This window comes from Apodemus sylvaticus, chromosome 5 (genome assembly GCF_947179515.1).
Source record: "Apodemus sylvaticus chromosome 5, mApoSyl1.1, whole genome shotgun sequence".
NCBI classification, from domain to species: Eukaryota; Metazoa; Chordata; class Mammalia; order Rodentia; family Muridae; genus Apodemus; species Apodemus sylvaticus.
Window position 1 is genome coordinate 51,584,962 of NC_067476.1, and position 14,838 is coordinate 51,599,799.

The 14,838-nt window shown below is 41.2% G+C and overlaps 1 protein-coding gene across 1 annotated transcript in view; it reads right to left on the minus strand.

The window, feature by feature from the left end:
• Slc25a12 (solute carrier family 25 member 12) overlaps positions 1-14,838 on the minus strand; it is a 95,933-nt gene that overhangs the window by 41,678 nt on the left and 39,417 nt on the right. Inside the window, exon 5 of the mRNA XM_052182684.1 lies at positions 6,220-6,359. Within this exon, the coding sequence (XP_052038644.1) occupies positions 6,220-6,359 (140 nt within the window). The remainder of the gene's footprint in view (positions 1-6,219; positions 6,360-14,838) is intronic.

Below are 14,838 nucleotides of genomic sequence, written 5' to 3' on the forward strand. Positions count from 1 at the left end.
TCTGTACTATCACTCCCATGTGTTCTCGTGTGTGTTCTCTGTACTCTCACTCCCATGTGTTCTCACGTGTGCTCTCTGTACTATCACTCCCATGTGTTCTCGTGTGTGTTCTCTGTACTCTCACTCCCATGTGTTCTCACGTGTGCTCTCTGTACTATCACTCCCATGTGTTCTCACATGTGCTCTCTGTACTATCACTCCCATGTGTTCTCACGTGTGCTCTCTGTACTATCACTCCCATGTGTTCTCACGTGTGCTCTCTGTACTATCACTCCCATGTGTTCTCACGTGTGCTCTCTGTACTATCACTCCCATGTGTTCTCACGTGTGCTCTCTGTACTATCACTCCCATGTGTTCTCGCGTGTGCTCTCTGTACTATCACTCCCATGTGTTCTCACGTGTGCTCTCTGTACTGTCACTCCCACGTGTTCTCACGTGTGCTTTCTGTACTATCACTCCCATGTGTTCTCACGTGTGCTCTCTGTACTATTACTCCCATGTGTTCTCGCGTGTGCTCTCTGTACTATCACTCCCATGTGTTCTCACGTGTGCTCTCTGTACTCTCACTCCCATGTGTTCTCGCGTGTGCTCTCTGTACTATCACTCCCATGTGTTCTCACGTGTGCTCTCTGTACTATCACTCCCATGTGTTCTCACGTGTGCTCTCTGTACTATCACTCCCATGTGTTCTCACGTGTGCTCTCTGTACTATCACTCCCATGTGTTCTCGCGTGTGCTCTCTGTACTCTCACTCTCCTGCTGAACAAAGCTTCTTAGAGACTGCATCTGTGGATGCCCTTATTTCAATTTCTTGATCAAGACCTGGAAACAACCAGTCAAGGGGACCATTGGTAAGGAGAGGGGTCGTGGCAGTGGGGTGGAGAATCCTAAAATCCCCAGAATGCAAGAGAAATCTGCAATGAGAATGGCAATAGGGCTTCTTAATGTCAGCACCACAAGACAGAAAGCATACAAGAAACACCTTAAAAACCAATGTCTAGCCAAACTAGAAAATGATGGAAAATTTTCACAAATGAGAAAAGCCTCAAAATTATTTTACTTTTCTCAGAGAGCCAATACAGGAAATATTCTGTCAAAAAGAAGAAAACCATTTTTTTTTTTGTTTTTGTTTTTTTGGATTTAGTTTTTTCGAGACAGGGTTTCTCTGTATAGCCCTGGCTGTCCTGGAACTCACTCTGTAGACCAGGCTGGCCTCGAACTCAGAAGTCTTCCTGCCTCTGCCTCCCAGAGTGCTGGGATTACAGGCGTGCGCCACCACTGCCCGCCCCTGCCTCAGCCTCTTAAATGCAAAAACTACAAGTGTGAACAATTATACCCAACTAAAGACCTAGTGGTTGTTCTGTGTGGATTGAACCTAGGGCTACACTAGCTATAACCCTGTTGTGGATGTGTCTGGTGCTGTTCTTGTGAACCATTCCCCTAATGAATAAAGGAGCCAATCACTGGGCGAGTAGGCGGGACTTCCGGGTTGGACCAAGGAAAAGAGGAAGCAGGAGGAACTGGGATAGCATATGGATAAGATGTAGTTCCTAGAGTTTCCTGGTATCATGGCAGATCCACAAGGATTTGCCACCAGAGGAATCAGATTTTAATAAGGCTTACAAGATCAGGTTTTAGTTGTTGTGCCCAGAGATTGAATTATCATTGTTTCTGAACTAAGTTTGTGTTGCATTTTCCTTCACTCAGTGGCTTATTTGGGTTCAAAAGAGAAAGATATGGCAGCAAAATGTGGCTTTGCCAGATGTACACCACAAAGGCCATGGGGGATTTGAAGCACAGGGTTAGTGTGGTCGTGACCCGCCAGTGGGAACCTAGCAAGCTGGGTGGAGAGATTGTGGAGTTCTGAGACAGAGTTTCCATGAGATTAAAAACAGGTCAGCCATTGCCCACCAGTGCATGGCCGACCAGGCTGCCAGGACAGAGGCAGGAACATGTTGGTTCTATTTTTTTTAATATTTCCCACAACAGGTGGGGAACCAATGTGTTGGGCAAGAATCTACTAGAAATTTAAGATTATTAGCCTGAGAGTTAGAGTTTTCTTTCTTTCTTTTCTTTTCTTCTTTTCTTTCTTTTTTCTTTTCGAGTAGCTGGGTAACACTGAGCTGAGTGAGTCATGTGGACTCAAGTGCAGGAACTGAAACATGGAAAGCAAGCCCTGAGGTCCCCTGCTATGGGGAATGCAGGCTGCTCTGAGTCAGAGAGCTGTAGAATGGAAGTTGCCTACTTGGGGCAGAGATTGATTGAACTGTGAATTTATAAAATTGGGATTATTTGCTTTTAGTATAGATTTACATACAGATCTTGTCCAAATCATGTGGGGGAATTTTGCTTGCAATTTGGAACTAGGATATGGAAAATCAGTCACTGACTTCAAGTAGAGAAACAGGTATTAATAAAATAAATATCTGTGGCTCCAGGCAGGGAGCTGAACAGATAGATGGCATAACAAGTTGGCTGCTCTAGGCAGAGAGTCGAACCATAAGATGGTATAAGGTTGCTTTACTTGCTTCACAGGATACTCACATTCTGTCTAACGTGGGTTCCAAGGGATTACTGGGTTCTATATCCTCTTGACAAGATAGGAAAGGCCTAAGTATAGGGATATACAGTATTTTAGTTCACTTCATTTGTTTTAGATTGTTTTAATTTGAACTAGGATAGGGACTATTTTCACTAACTCCAGAGTTAAGAGTACAGTGCTTTGAGCAGGTATTAATTACCTATGTCTGTAGCACCAGGCTTTGGGCAGAGAGCCAAATGAAAAGATGGTGTAGATTGCTTATCCAGCCACAGACAGCTCAGATTCTTTTAACACGGGTTCCTTGGGAATCTTGAGTGTCTTTTCCTGCTGGCAAGATAGGACAGGCCTAGTATACACACACACACACACACACACACACACACATACACACAGTATCTTAGTTTACTTTATTTGTTTTAGATTGTTTTGATTTTCAAAATAGGTGTGATTTTGAGTTTTGTGGTTATATTATTCCTCTGGGAGAGAGGTCAATATAAAGGTTTTTCTGGTTACCGGCTCAAAGATATGCTAATTTGGGAGAAAGGTTTTGTCTTTGAGTTTTTGAAAAAGTGATTAAGGTATTTACACCTTCCAGAGTTATATGGATCAGATTTGATAGAAGACCTCCTGAAGAACTAGATTCCAGAGAATCAAACAAAAAGGTTATCTTGATACTAAAACTTTGTTTTGAGATTTGTATATTACAGAATATAAGGCCTTGGTGAGTGTCACCGTCAGACATGCTGAACTGACCTGCTTGAACTCCTAATGTCTTGGACTTGTAACTGGATCCAGTCAAGACACAGACATCAGAGACTAATACAATCATTAGTGTGGCCTTATTAAGGCCAACCAACTCCCCCATTTTCCCTACCCTTTTCCCCTTTCAAAATATCTCAACACCCATATTCAGCTTGAAGAAGTTATGAAGAGTTGTTGTCCCAGCTTTGAGGCGGAGGGGGTTATTAATAGGTTCTCTTTCGCCAGGCAGTGGTGGCACATGTCTTTAATCCCAGCACTTGGGAGGCAAAGGCAGGCAGATTTCTGAGTTCGAGGCCAGCCTAGTCTACAGAGTGAGTTCTAGGACAGCCAGGGCTATACAGAGAAACCCTGTCTCAAAAAAAGCAAAACAAAACAAAACAAAAAAATAGGTTGTCTTTCTAGGGAATGTAGAAATGGTCATATATAGAACAGGGAGGAAATAGCTACAATTTATTGTATAGCCATGATCTCATTTGGTAGAAACCTTTATAATTGTTACTAAGTTGAAGTGATAAGTTCTTATTTTGGTACAGAATTTATTTTGATGCAAAATCAGTTTTCATTGGTATAATTTCTGCTATTGATACTAAAAATTTGAAAGCACAGGGCTTAGACCCAGTCCTTCTATTATTGTTATTATAAAACAGATCTGAGATGTTGAAGCTTGAGAGTTTAGGGCCAAATAGCAATTCATGTCTCTGAGTATATTGTTAGGGTGTTTTCAAATTTTAATTACAAATAGCTGGGAATAGTTAATGGACAACAGTCCAGATTACATTACACAGATAGTTTTCAAAAACATAGAAATCCACAGAATGTATGTTTAATATTATTTATTTACTGAGACTAGTCTGCTCCTGACAACTTTCCCTGTCTTGGATTCAAAAAAAAAAAAAAAAATTGAGCTTCCACGACTTACTCCAGTGGGGCATCTATGAGTTAGGCATTGGGGTATTTGAAGCATAGGGCTGGTGTGGTAGTGACCCGCCAGTGGGAACCTAGTGAGCTGGGTGGATAGACTGTGAAGTTCTGAGTCAGAGTCTCCATGAGATAAAAAAAAGGTTGGCATTGCCCACCAGTGCACGGCCAGCCAGGCTGCTGGGGCAAAGGCGAATGTGTTGGTTCTTTTTTTTTTTTTTTTAATATTTCCTGCAACATAACCCTATTCCCAATGTTGCTAATTCTTTTTTGAAACAGGGTCTTATTATGTATCCCTGGCTGAAGCAGAACTCTCTGTGTAGACCAGGCTGGCCTCAGACTCGAGAAATCTGCCTGTCTCTGCCTCCCGAGTGCTGGGATTTGACCTAACATGGATAATTATCTTAAATATTATGTTAAGTGGAGGAAAAAGACCCACAGAATATCCTGCCATACAATCCCATTCATATGATTTGCCTACAATAGGTACAGCCATGAAAACAAAAGGTGGATTCAAAGTCCCCAGAAGCTAGATAAGTGTTGATGGAAGCGACTGCTAAAACAGACCAGGATGTTCTTTATGAAAACATCTGGGATAGATAGAGGTTGCAAACTACCATTACTGTACCAAAAGCCATTAAACTGCCTACTTCTAAAGGATTAGCTTCACTTTCTATGTGAAAATGTATCCTCCCTCTCCCCTGTTTTTGTATCCTCTGCCACACTAGGGTAGCATGCATGCCAAGCTCCAAGCCATAACCTGGCCCTCGATTTTGGCTGAGATAGGAGACTCCTGGAGAGTGCCACTGATGTAAACTTAATAAGATAACCAGCTGGGCTTTAATAATAACAGCAATGACTGTAAGAGTTAACATTACTAAGTAGAAAAGTAAACAAACCCTGGAGATCCTCAACAAATTCTATCATCAATTAGATGATAATTCTAGTCATCAATTAGAGGTGTCCCTCGGGTCACTATTAGCAGAGCCTACTCATATCCCCCCATATGCTTTAAATCATCTTTTCCACAAAGCCTATGCATATCCTGTATTTTTGCATTTATTATTTAGTGGATTTCTCCCCCCTCTGTATGCATGTGTGTATATGTGCGTGTACACCATGGTATACATGGGTAGTCAGAGGATAGCTTGCAAGATTCAGTTCTCACCTTCCACTACATGACTTTAAAATATCAAACTCAGGTTACCAGGTTGGTGGCATCTCCCTTTACTGATCTATCTCACCAGCCCCTCTTATATATATGAAATAATCTCTCCTATACTTATAAAACTTAACGCTGCTGGGAAGTAGTGACATACACTTTCAATCTACCTTTGCACTTGGGAGGCAGAGGCAGGCAGATCTCTGAGTTTGAGGCCCCTCAGGTCTAAAGAGTGAGTTCCAGGACAGCCAGGGCCTCACAGAGAAACTATCTCAGAAAAAGAACAGAAAAACGAAACAAAACCCCACTAATGCGGTGCGGATACTATGTAAATGTAATTACACTTTATTGTTCAAGGAATAATGGCAAGTTTGCACAAAAAAAGTTTGTACATGTTCAACATAGATGCAACTTTTTCCCAAATATTTTCTATCTGTAGTTTCTTGGCTCCACAGATATAAAGTCCATAGGTATGGAGGGCTATATTTATGAAGTAATAGTCAGTCCTATGACTATTGATCTAAACAGATTTTTGACATAATTATAGAAAGGTTGAAGGTGGGAAATATCCAAGCCTGTGCTTGGCCATGAGAGGCAAAAGAACTCCAAATCTCACATAGTTAGGACTCAATGAAACATTTTTCTGAAAGCAGAAAAATTAAGAAGAGATAATGTAAGTTGACTGCTTACATGAATGCAAGTACAGGCTGAAAGAAAATGGCTGCACAAGTTTAAAGAGCTTGCTTCAGTGGGAGGGAAATGAAGAATGGGGTGTGATGGGGACTTCCTCCATGTCTGGACTAGACAGCACGAGTGCCCAGGGAGGGCGCCTACCTGAAGGAACTGAGTGAATTCCACATAGTTCAGGTGCTTCTTGCGGTTGTGCCCGAAGTGCAGCCTGATGAACTCGCAGTCCCAGTTAAAGGGGATGTGGTGATGGATAATAGTCTGTCCGAAAATCTCCTTGACATTTTCTTAAAAGGGAAAAGAAAAACAAATCAGTCCCACTGATCAATGAGTCACCCAATCCACTGCAATGCTCCTACAGAGAAGAATTAAGAAACGTTTAAGAAGTCAAGACCGGCTGCTTCTACCAAGAGGATCTGCAAATCTCTCTGTGCCCGAAACCCATGCAGGAGCACAACTGATACAAAGTATAATTTTTCACTTAAGACTGTATACTGCTACATGTAAGGCCATGAGATTCTTAATTTCTCTTGATTTAATTTTAATTAGGAAGCGATTTCTATCTTGCAATAGAAATAGCTGCTACTTTACATTCCAGCATAAAATCAATAGTGTTTCCCTGGTTCCTCAAGGAGTTGAATTAAGCCTTTTATCAGAAGCGTGAATACCTAAATTACAGTATAATGCAATATTTGTCATACTAACTATGGTTTGATTGAGGCATGATTATTACATTCACACTAGCCTGAATATGACTATTGAAGATAGCTATAAGAAATACTACCAACAGCGTATCATTAGCTCAGCAGTAAAGCACCTTATTAAAAGCTGATAGTGTCAAAAATAGGGTCTTGCCACAAAGCCTAGAAATCCCCCTAAAATCCATGATTATTAGTCTGAACTATTAAAATATTTTAAGATAAGTGAAATTAGTGATCCGCTTGTCAATGAAGAACCATTCAGGGCATGCTAACTTCTCCTTAGGTAGCAGAGGCGCTGTAAGATACAACCAGAACTCCGTTGCTTGTCTTCATGCACCAGCGAGATCATTCACTTTCTTAAGAGTTTTACATTTATTATGAAAATTGGTTCACAAATGACTGGTACTTTTAACAAGCATAGACTGGGTAGACTAATTTAGAAGCTCATGCCCCCCCCCCAAAAAAAATCACTAGAAAAGTTAAGAAAGCAGGAAGCCTTTTTAGTAATGTTTTAACTAAATTATTTTCCAATTTAAGCCAATTTTATTAGTGAAAGTTTTACCATCAATAGCTATCAATTATCCTAGAGAATTAGTAAACATAAATTTGATGTTTTACAATTGCCTCTATGTTATTTTCTCTGGTTTTGACAGTCTTTGAATACAACGGCAGTCTCATAACTAGTGATGGAGTAATGGATTCTCTTTGTTTTATTTTTTAATGAAAACGCTGTATTTGGGCAGAACCACTCCTAACAGGACTCAAGGTAACAGCTCTGGTTCACAAGATGCAGCAAAGTCAGGAGGAAGCATTGGATGTCACTGGGGAAACGGGATTCTCCTCTCTTAATGGATGCAGGATTTCTTAGCTAAGTAGCAACAAGACCTCAATGTTTTCAACCCATGTCAACTATGTTCACCTTAAGTAAACATAAGCTAAACACTGCATAGGGTTTATATTCTGAAAAGATGTCAATATTGATTCATGAGATTCTGGTTCAAACCAAGACAAAAGATCATCCTTAAAGCTAGGGTCTGGGGATGTAGCTTGTGTAGAATGCTTGCCTGTCATGCCCAAGATCAGAGATCCAATCCCCAGTATCCTCCACTCAAGAGGGATGAAGGGGGTGTAAATAAAATTTCAGGTTGTAAATATATTAAAGCTTATAAATTAATTAAAACAGTAAGTATTGTAAAATGTTTAAAATATGGAATGCTAATATAAATATTTTTAGGATCCATCTAATATAACTAATCACTCTGTTCTCAGAATAACCTAACTTTACTTATTTTAGAAGTCAAACCAACCAGACATGGTAATGCTGGCCTTTAATCCCAGCATTTGGGTAGCAGAGGCAGGAGAATGTCTGGGAAGTGGTCGGAATGGTTTACATGAGGAGTGCCAAGCTAGCAAGAGCTACAAGGTGAGACCGTGTCTCCAAAACAATCTAATGAAAAAGTGCTTAACTTAAAAGATTAAATAGTGCAATGGAATGCAGAATAAGTACAAATCATTGCATATATGAAGTTATACTAAGATGGCTAAAGAAAGGAAGTTATTTCATAGTAACTTTTAGTTACTTTTAAACTTTTAGTTTAAAAGGGGTAACTCAGAACGTTCAATTATTTAATATCAAATGTACAATATGCAGTATTGCTGCATAGCAGGTCTGAGCCTACTTAGCATGACGCTATCTTTAAAACAAAAGGAAACGAAAGTTATCTGCCTAATTTTATGTAACCGCAGATAAAACTGGATATAAAACCTTTTATATGGTTTGAAAATATCAGAATCTTAAAGGCAAAACAGCCTCTTTTTTTCTATCACCAAAAGGATATTTACTAACTAAATTGTATGTATGTATGTATGTATGTATGTATGTATGTATGTATCTATCTATCTATCTATCTATCTATCTATCTATCTATCTATCTAGCTGTGGTGTTGGGTTTTGAATCCAGGGCCTTGATCATGCTAGATAAGCTTCCTGCTACTGATCTGTTGCACCCCTCCCCAATTCCTCTTCTTTTTTTTTTTCTTTTTGAGACAAGGTCTGGTTGCCTAAGCTGGGCCTGAACTCTGAAGCCCACAAGAACATTGAATTTACAATCCTCCTGTCTCAGCTACCAAGTAGCTGGGATTACAGGCTAACACTATCAGGCCTGGCCTATTTGGTTTGGTTTGGTTTTGTTATCTGAAATAGGGCCTCATATTGCCAGCCAGTATGGCCTGAACTCTTGGCAATACCCCTGCTTCAGCCTTCTGAAGGCTGGGATCACAGGCATGAGCTACCAGACGAGGCTCACAAACTAGACTTACAAAGCATATTTGAAAACAATCTTTACAGTTAAAAACTCCTTGTTAAAGTGGGCTAACAATCAACCTATCTATGCCCCACCCAATGCTAGGCAAGCACTCCCCCACAAAGCTGTACCCCCAGCCCTGTAATGAAAACTTCAATGGGAAGCTTTTTCTTACTAACTTCCTAACAGTCTCCGAGAACGTAGAGCACTGTCCTAGCAGTTAAGATAGCGATCTAAATTAGTAATAGCAGGCTCTCAAATACAGACGTGGCATTTCCCAATTCTCCCCAAATGGTTCCCTGACAATTCTGTATGTGGTCTCATGGTGAGACGTCATCCCAATTTATTAACTACTCCATGATACTTTCAGTCCTTTTTTGTCACACCCCAGGCTCAAATGGAGTGACAAGGGCTAGTAAGACTGGGAGCCTATCCGAGACCCCTTGAGATGTCATCTCCAATCTGTCCCTATTCTATTACTGACTCCTGAAGCTGGCTTAGGAATGTCAAAGAGCCGATTTAGTGAACTACTGGAGACTTAATTTATAGTAGCCACTGTTCTGTCACTGGGATGTGTTTACAAAACAAAACTATGTAAAAGTCCTGGAACTAAGGAGCAGATACCTGCATGAGACCATGGCTTCACCAGCTGCTGCCCTTATCTTCCTGGGTCACCAGGTCTTGCATGACCTGAGAGGGGAGACCACCATAAACTCTGAGCATACCTGATCCGTCTCTCTGCCTAACAAGTTTCCCACCCAAAGAGAATCCCATCTTCCAGTGGCAAACAAGGATCTTGAGCCCTAAGTAGCACTCTTTATGAGCACTATTTCTGAGGCCACAGTTCTGGCCTGGCATGGCTATCACATCTTGGCAGCAAGATCATGATCCAGGAGGCTGTACTAGGTTGGCACTGCTGAGAGAAACAGGAAGTCCATTCATGTTTCTGACAGAGAACACAATAGACCACTTTTTCACTTCCTGCAGAGAACATGGGCTTAGGGAAAAGACGCTATATAATTCCTTTGAAGAGGGAATTGGGGCCAGATAACAAAAGTAGCTTGTCATTATGTTCTCTTTGCTCAAAGGGAGATGAGCACGTGATTTGTCTGGAGAGCAGGTAAAGGTGAGAATGTGATAACGTAAAAAACGTTAAAAAAAAAACGTAGATTAGTCAGTTTAGCTGTATCAGTCACTTATGAAGACTGGACTAGGTGAAATACACACTGAAGCATATTATGTAAATATGTCTTAACAGAGGTTTCCGTTTCCCCGGCAACCCCCATCTCATCCCCCCTCATCCCTCCCCTGGTTCTTATGGGGCACTTCCTGCAAGGTCTTCAGCACCTTTCTGCAGTACAAAATTACCTCTGACCGGGGCTGGCACTCTTCTCCAAGCCTGCCACCATGCCTGCTCCATGACTGAGCCTGGAAGGAGCTGCTGTACCAACGCTGTGGCCAGAGAACTCCTCCTGTAGGTATACAAGCCATCAGCCCCGTGACACAGCCCGCCTACCATCAGCCCAGCCTGCCATCTGATTTCAAGGGTTCCAGCAGGAGCCACTGCTTCCAGCTTCAAGGCTTGATAAGACCAAGCATTCTTTATTGCCAAGGGAATTCGTTTTTTTTTTTTTCTTTCCTTGACAGCTTGGTTTCACCTGCACAGTTCTTAGGGTGAAGTCAAGAGTGGCCCTTTGGATACATGTGGTAAACGGTGACTATCCTTGTGTACGACTGAACAGACACGACAGTGAGACGTGTGGATGTGCTTTGCAGTGAAGGAAAAACTGGGAGGAAGGAGGAGGAACAACTAGGAACCCGGAGAAGAAAACAAACAACAATGTAACGACAGAAAAGCTCAACACCAGGAAGTGGAGGAGGAGGTCCTGGTCCAGGACCGACCAACCTCAGCCTAGGCAGACTCCCTCAGCTTCCACTTCCCCCTCTACCTCCAGCAAGGAATTAGCTCCTAGGTGAACTCCCCAGGCACACTGGGGGGAAAAGGTGTCTGTTAACCCTTTACCTACCTCCAGAAGGGATTACTGTGTGATCAGTCAAAGAGAGGAGTCCTGTTGCCAAATATACATAAAGATTCATTTCTCAGGAAAGATGAGTTCACAGTTAAAGAACATCACAGAAGCTACAAGCCCTAACAGGCTACCATCAGGTGGCATAAAACTCAGGCAATACTCTCTCCTTTAACGTCAAACTCTAAGCTACTTTAGTAGCCTTGTGTATTTTATTCAAAACGGTTCTTTTTGATGTCTGAAAGCAATACGAAGCATCTTAAATTTTCTTTTTGATTTAATCAAATACCCATGTGCCTCTATTGCACACCAAATTATCATAGTCTATGGCCACTAGACTCTCACACTATCCACGTCTATAGTTATTCTCCACAGAGAAAAGGCACGTGCAGGTTTCTTGGCAATTATACTACCGAATCCTGACACTTGGAATGACAACGTTGTTATGACTTCCCCTTAGAGGAGAGTCCACTTCAAAGATATGTGCGGAATACATTTTGTCCTTGTTGTGCCCTGTATATCCTGGACAATATGGTACTATATCAAAAGGCATCCCCAATTTAAAAGGTTTGTGCAGTATGTGTGTCCTTGGGAAAGATCAGTATGACAAGTTTCCAGTCCTAACAAACCCATTGAAGTGCAATGTGTACAAGTATTTGATAGAAGTTCTAGAGCAGATAACATGTTTTATATGTGTTTATTAGTAAACAAGTAAGAGTTTCTTCTGATTATGTTCATTCATTTTAGAATCCAATCTCTGTTAGAGCAATAAATACCTTCTTTTAAAGTTTTTAAGATAAATGCAAAGCAGAATATAATAGCATGATGCAATATTACCACTTGATAGGGATCAGGCTGCCGCTACCTAATTCTACCCAGCAGGATACCAGCACACTAGTGGGTAACAGTGAGACACGGCACACGGACACTGTATCCAGCACATGCGATGGGCTCCACAAGGCTCAGGCCGTCTGGCAGTAACAGAGATACAAGCCATTAAGTAATTCCCCTTAGCATGCATTAAAAGTTTATTAAAGATTATCAAAGAGGAAAAAATATTAACTAAAGCCTTATTTATTTAAAAAAAGAAAAGAAGGAAAAACAGAACTCCAGAATCCTTTCCTGAGCTTTCATTCTGAAATGTTACAAGGCCTTGATGTGAGTAAGTCCTCCCTGCAGAATGAGGCCTGACTGACAGCAGCAACAAGAATGCCTTGTCTGGCTCAGGTAAAGGTTTGATGCTGTTAGGTATATAAATAGTTGTGATGATGCTATAGCTTAAATATACAGTTTGATGTGCGTAAAAAGCACATCTAAAACAAAAGGAGGATGAGAACAGAATGAACAAACACACAGATAACACCGACACTGTTGTCAAGAGTCCAAAGACCACAGCAACGGCAATGTGACTGGGTGGGTTTGCACTCTGCCGCAGTCTGCAGCCAATTAACTCCTTCCTTTCTTATGCACAAGAGAAAACTGTACCTTAAATAGCTCCAACTAAGGCTATTGGGTGCAAAGGATTAACTCTAGTTAAAGTGAATATCAAATTTCTTTTCCCTAAACATGTGTCTATAATGATTCATTTTATTAAATGGATACAAACTGACCTTCATCACATACCCACAAATCCTATAAAAATACACTTCAAGTTGGTGATTTCCTTATACAGAACAGCTGGAGTCTTTGGATGAGTGGGTCCTAAAGATCTTATTACATGGCATTTGTTGAACATAACAATGTTGATGCTTGTTTTCTCAAAGATGTAAATCAGATACTCTCTTCTCTATTATCACTGCTTTCAGATTGGTTAAGAAAGCTGGCCTAAGGCAGGGCTTGATCTCAGGGGCAGAAAGCTTGCCTAGAACTCATGATGCTCTGGGTTCAACTCCCAAAATCACACACACACACAAAAGAAAGAAAGAAAAAAAGAAAGAAAGAAAGAAAGAAAGAAAGAGAGAAAGAAAGGAAGGAAGGAAGGAAGGAAGGAAGGAAGGAAGGAAGGAAGGAAGGAAGGAAGGAAGGAAGAAAGAAAGAAAGAAAGGGAGGGAGGGAGGAAGGGAGGAAGGGAGGAAGGAAGGAAGAGAAAAAGAAAGAAAGAAAGAAAGAAAGAAAGAAAGAAAGAAAGAAAGAAAGAAAGAAAGAAAGAAAGAGAAATATTATCTAAAGGTGGACCCTCAGAACTAAGGATAGAGGACAGGAAGAGGAAAAAAACAAAATCCTCACAAAATGAGATCAAGGGAGAGAGAAAGGATGAATTGGGGGGGGGGGTGGACCAGAACTCACAGGGCAAAGACCCTGGAACTTCTGGTTATTCCACAATAATCTTATCTGTACAGAAAAAAAGAAAGCAAGTCTCTGAGGCAGGGGGTTCATATGACCTTCGAATTATGGTATGTGTTATTAAAAACTCAAACTATTTTTTCAGCCTGACTATATTTCTTAAAATCCTAACTCATAAATCATAATTTAAGGGAAAAACAAAAGAGCCCTAAAATAATAAGGTTAGGTTGTAATATCCATGAGCTTTTATCTTCATGAAGAAAGGTAGGTGTGTGCCAGCCGCTCAGCTGTTTCCTATGTTTATTTTAATCTCCTAATCAATAGTGACAGGAACTGTTGATGGTCTGTTCAATGAAGTGTCTTTGGTGACACTTAAAAGGCACATACATGAATCGGGGAAAGCAACCAAATGGAGGAGACACAACGCTAAGGCGAGAGACAAAAATAAATTAGAATTTGATTTTGAGAAATCTAATTTCTTTGTTTTTTGTTTTTTGAGTTTTTTGAGAAACACAGGGTTTCTCTGTGTAGCTTTGGCTAGCCAGTCCTGAAACAGAAGACCAGGTGGACCTTGAATTCTCAGAGATCCACCTGCCTCTGCTTCCCCAGCATTGGTTGGGGTTAAAGGCGTATGCCGCCATCACCTGGCTGACAAACCTAATTCTTGATGTTGATGTGCACATTATATAAACACAGGGACACTGTCATTAACTGCAAGTCTCCTGTCCAGTTCCCCAACATCACTGTGCCACATTCAGGGGAGACCTGTGTGCGCACATGTGCTACCTACTTCAATGGGAACATTCAGCACTGTCACTCACTCGGAGCTGATGCTGGTGAGCTGGGTATTAGAGATCCTGTGCTTCCCCTATAGCTCTGGGCATTTGTGCAGGAAGTCAACATTCTTCAGGAGGCAAAAGGGCCAGAGCTCGCTGCAAAGCAAGGAAGACGCCCAGCTATCTGCCGAGATGTAAAGACCTCTGCAGAGTATTTTTAGGAGAGAACGTTCTCCACAGAGAAGGGTTGAACCAGTGAAGGGAGGTGGGGATGGGGAATGCCAAAGTAGACAATGCACCCACCAAGTCACAGGCAAGGTGCAACTGGTCCTGCTACTTTCTCAATTCTGACAATTGTGGTGACGTTGCTTCCTTTATAGGTTTTGTTTTGTTTTGTTTTTTAGGACAAGGTTTCTGTATGTAGCCCCAGCTGTCCTAGGACTAGACCAGACTGCCCTCAAACTCACAGAGATCCACCTGCCTCTGCCTCCAGAGTACTATGAGCTACCACACCTTTTATGTGTAAATAAATGACACTTCTATTATAATTAACACATCAGAGGGGATAAACAGTGCTATAACTTAGGGAAAGCCTGAATTTCAGGGTTTTCTTTACAAATATTTGTAGCAATTCACATCATAAAAGGGGGCCACTTTCACTCATGGAGAATGAAAA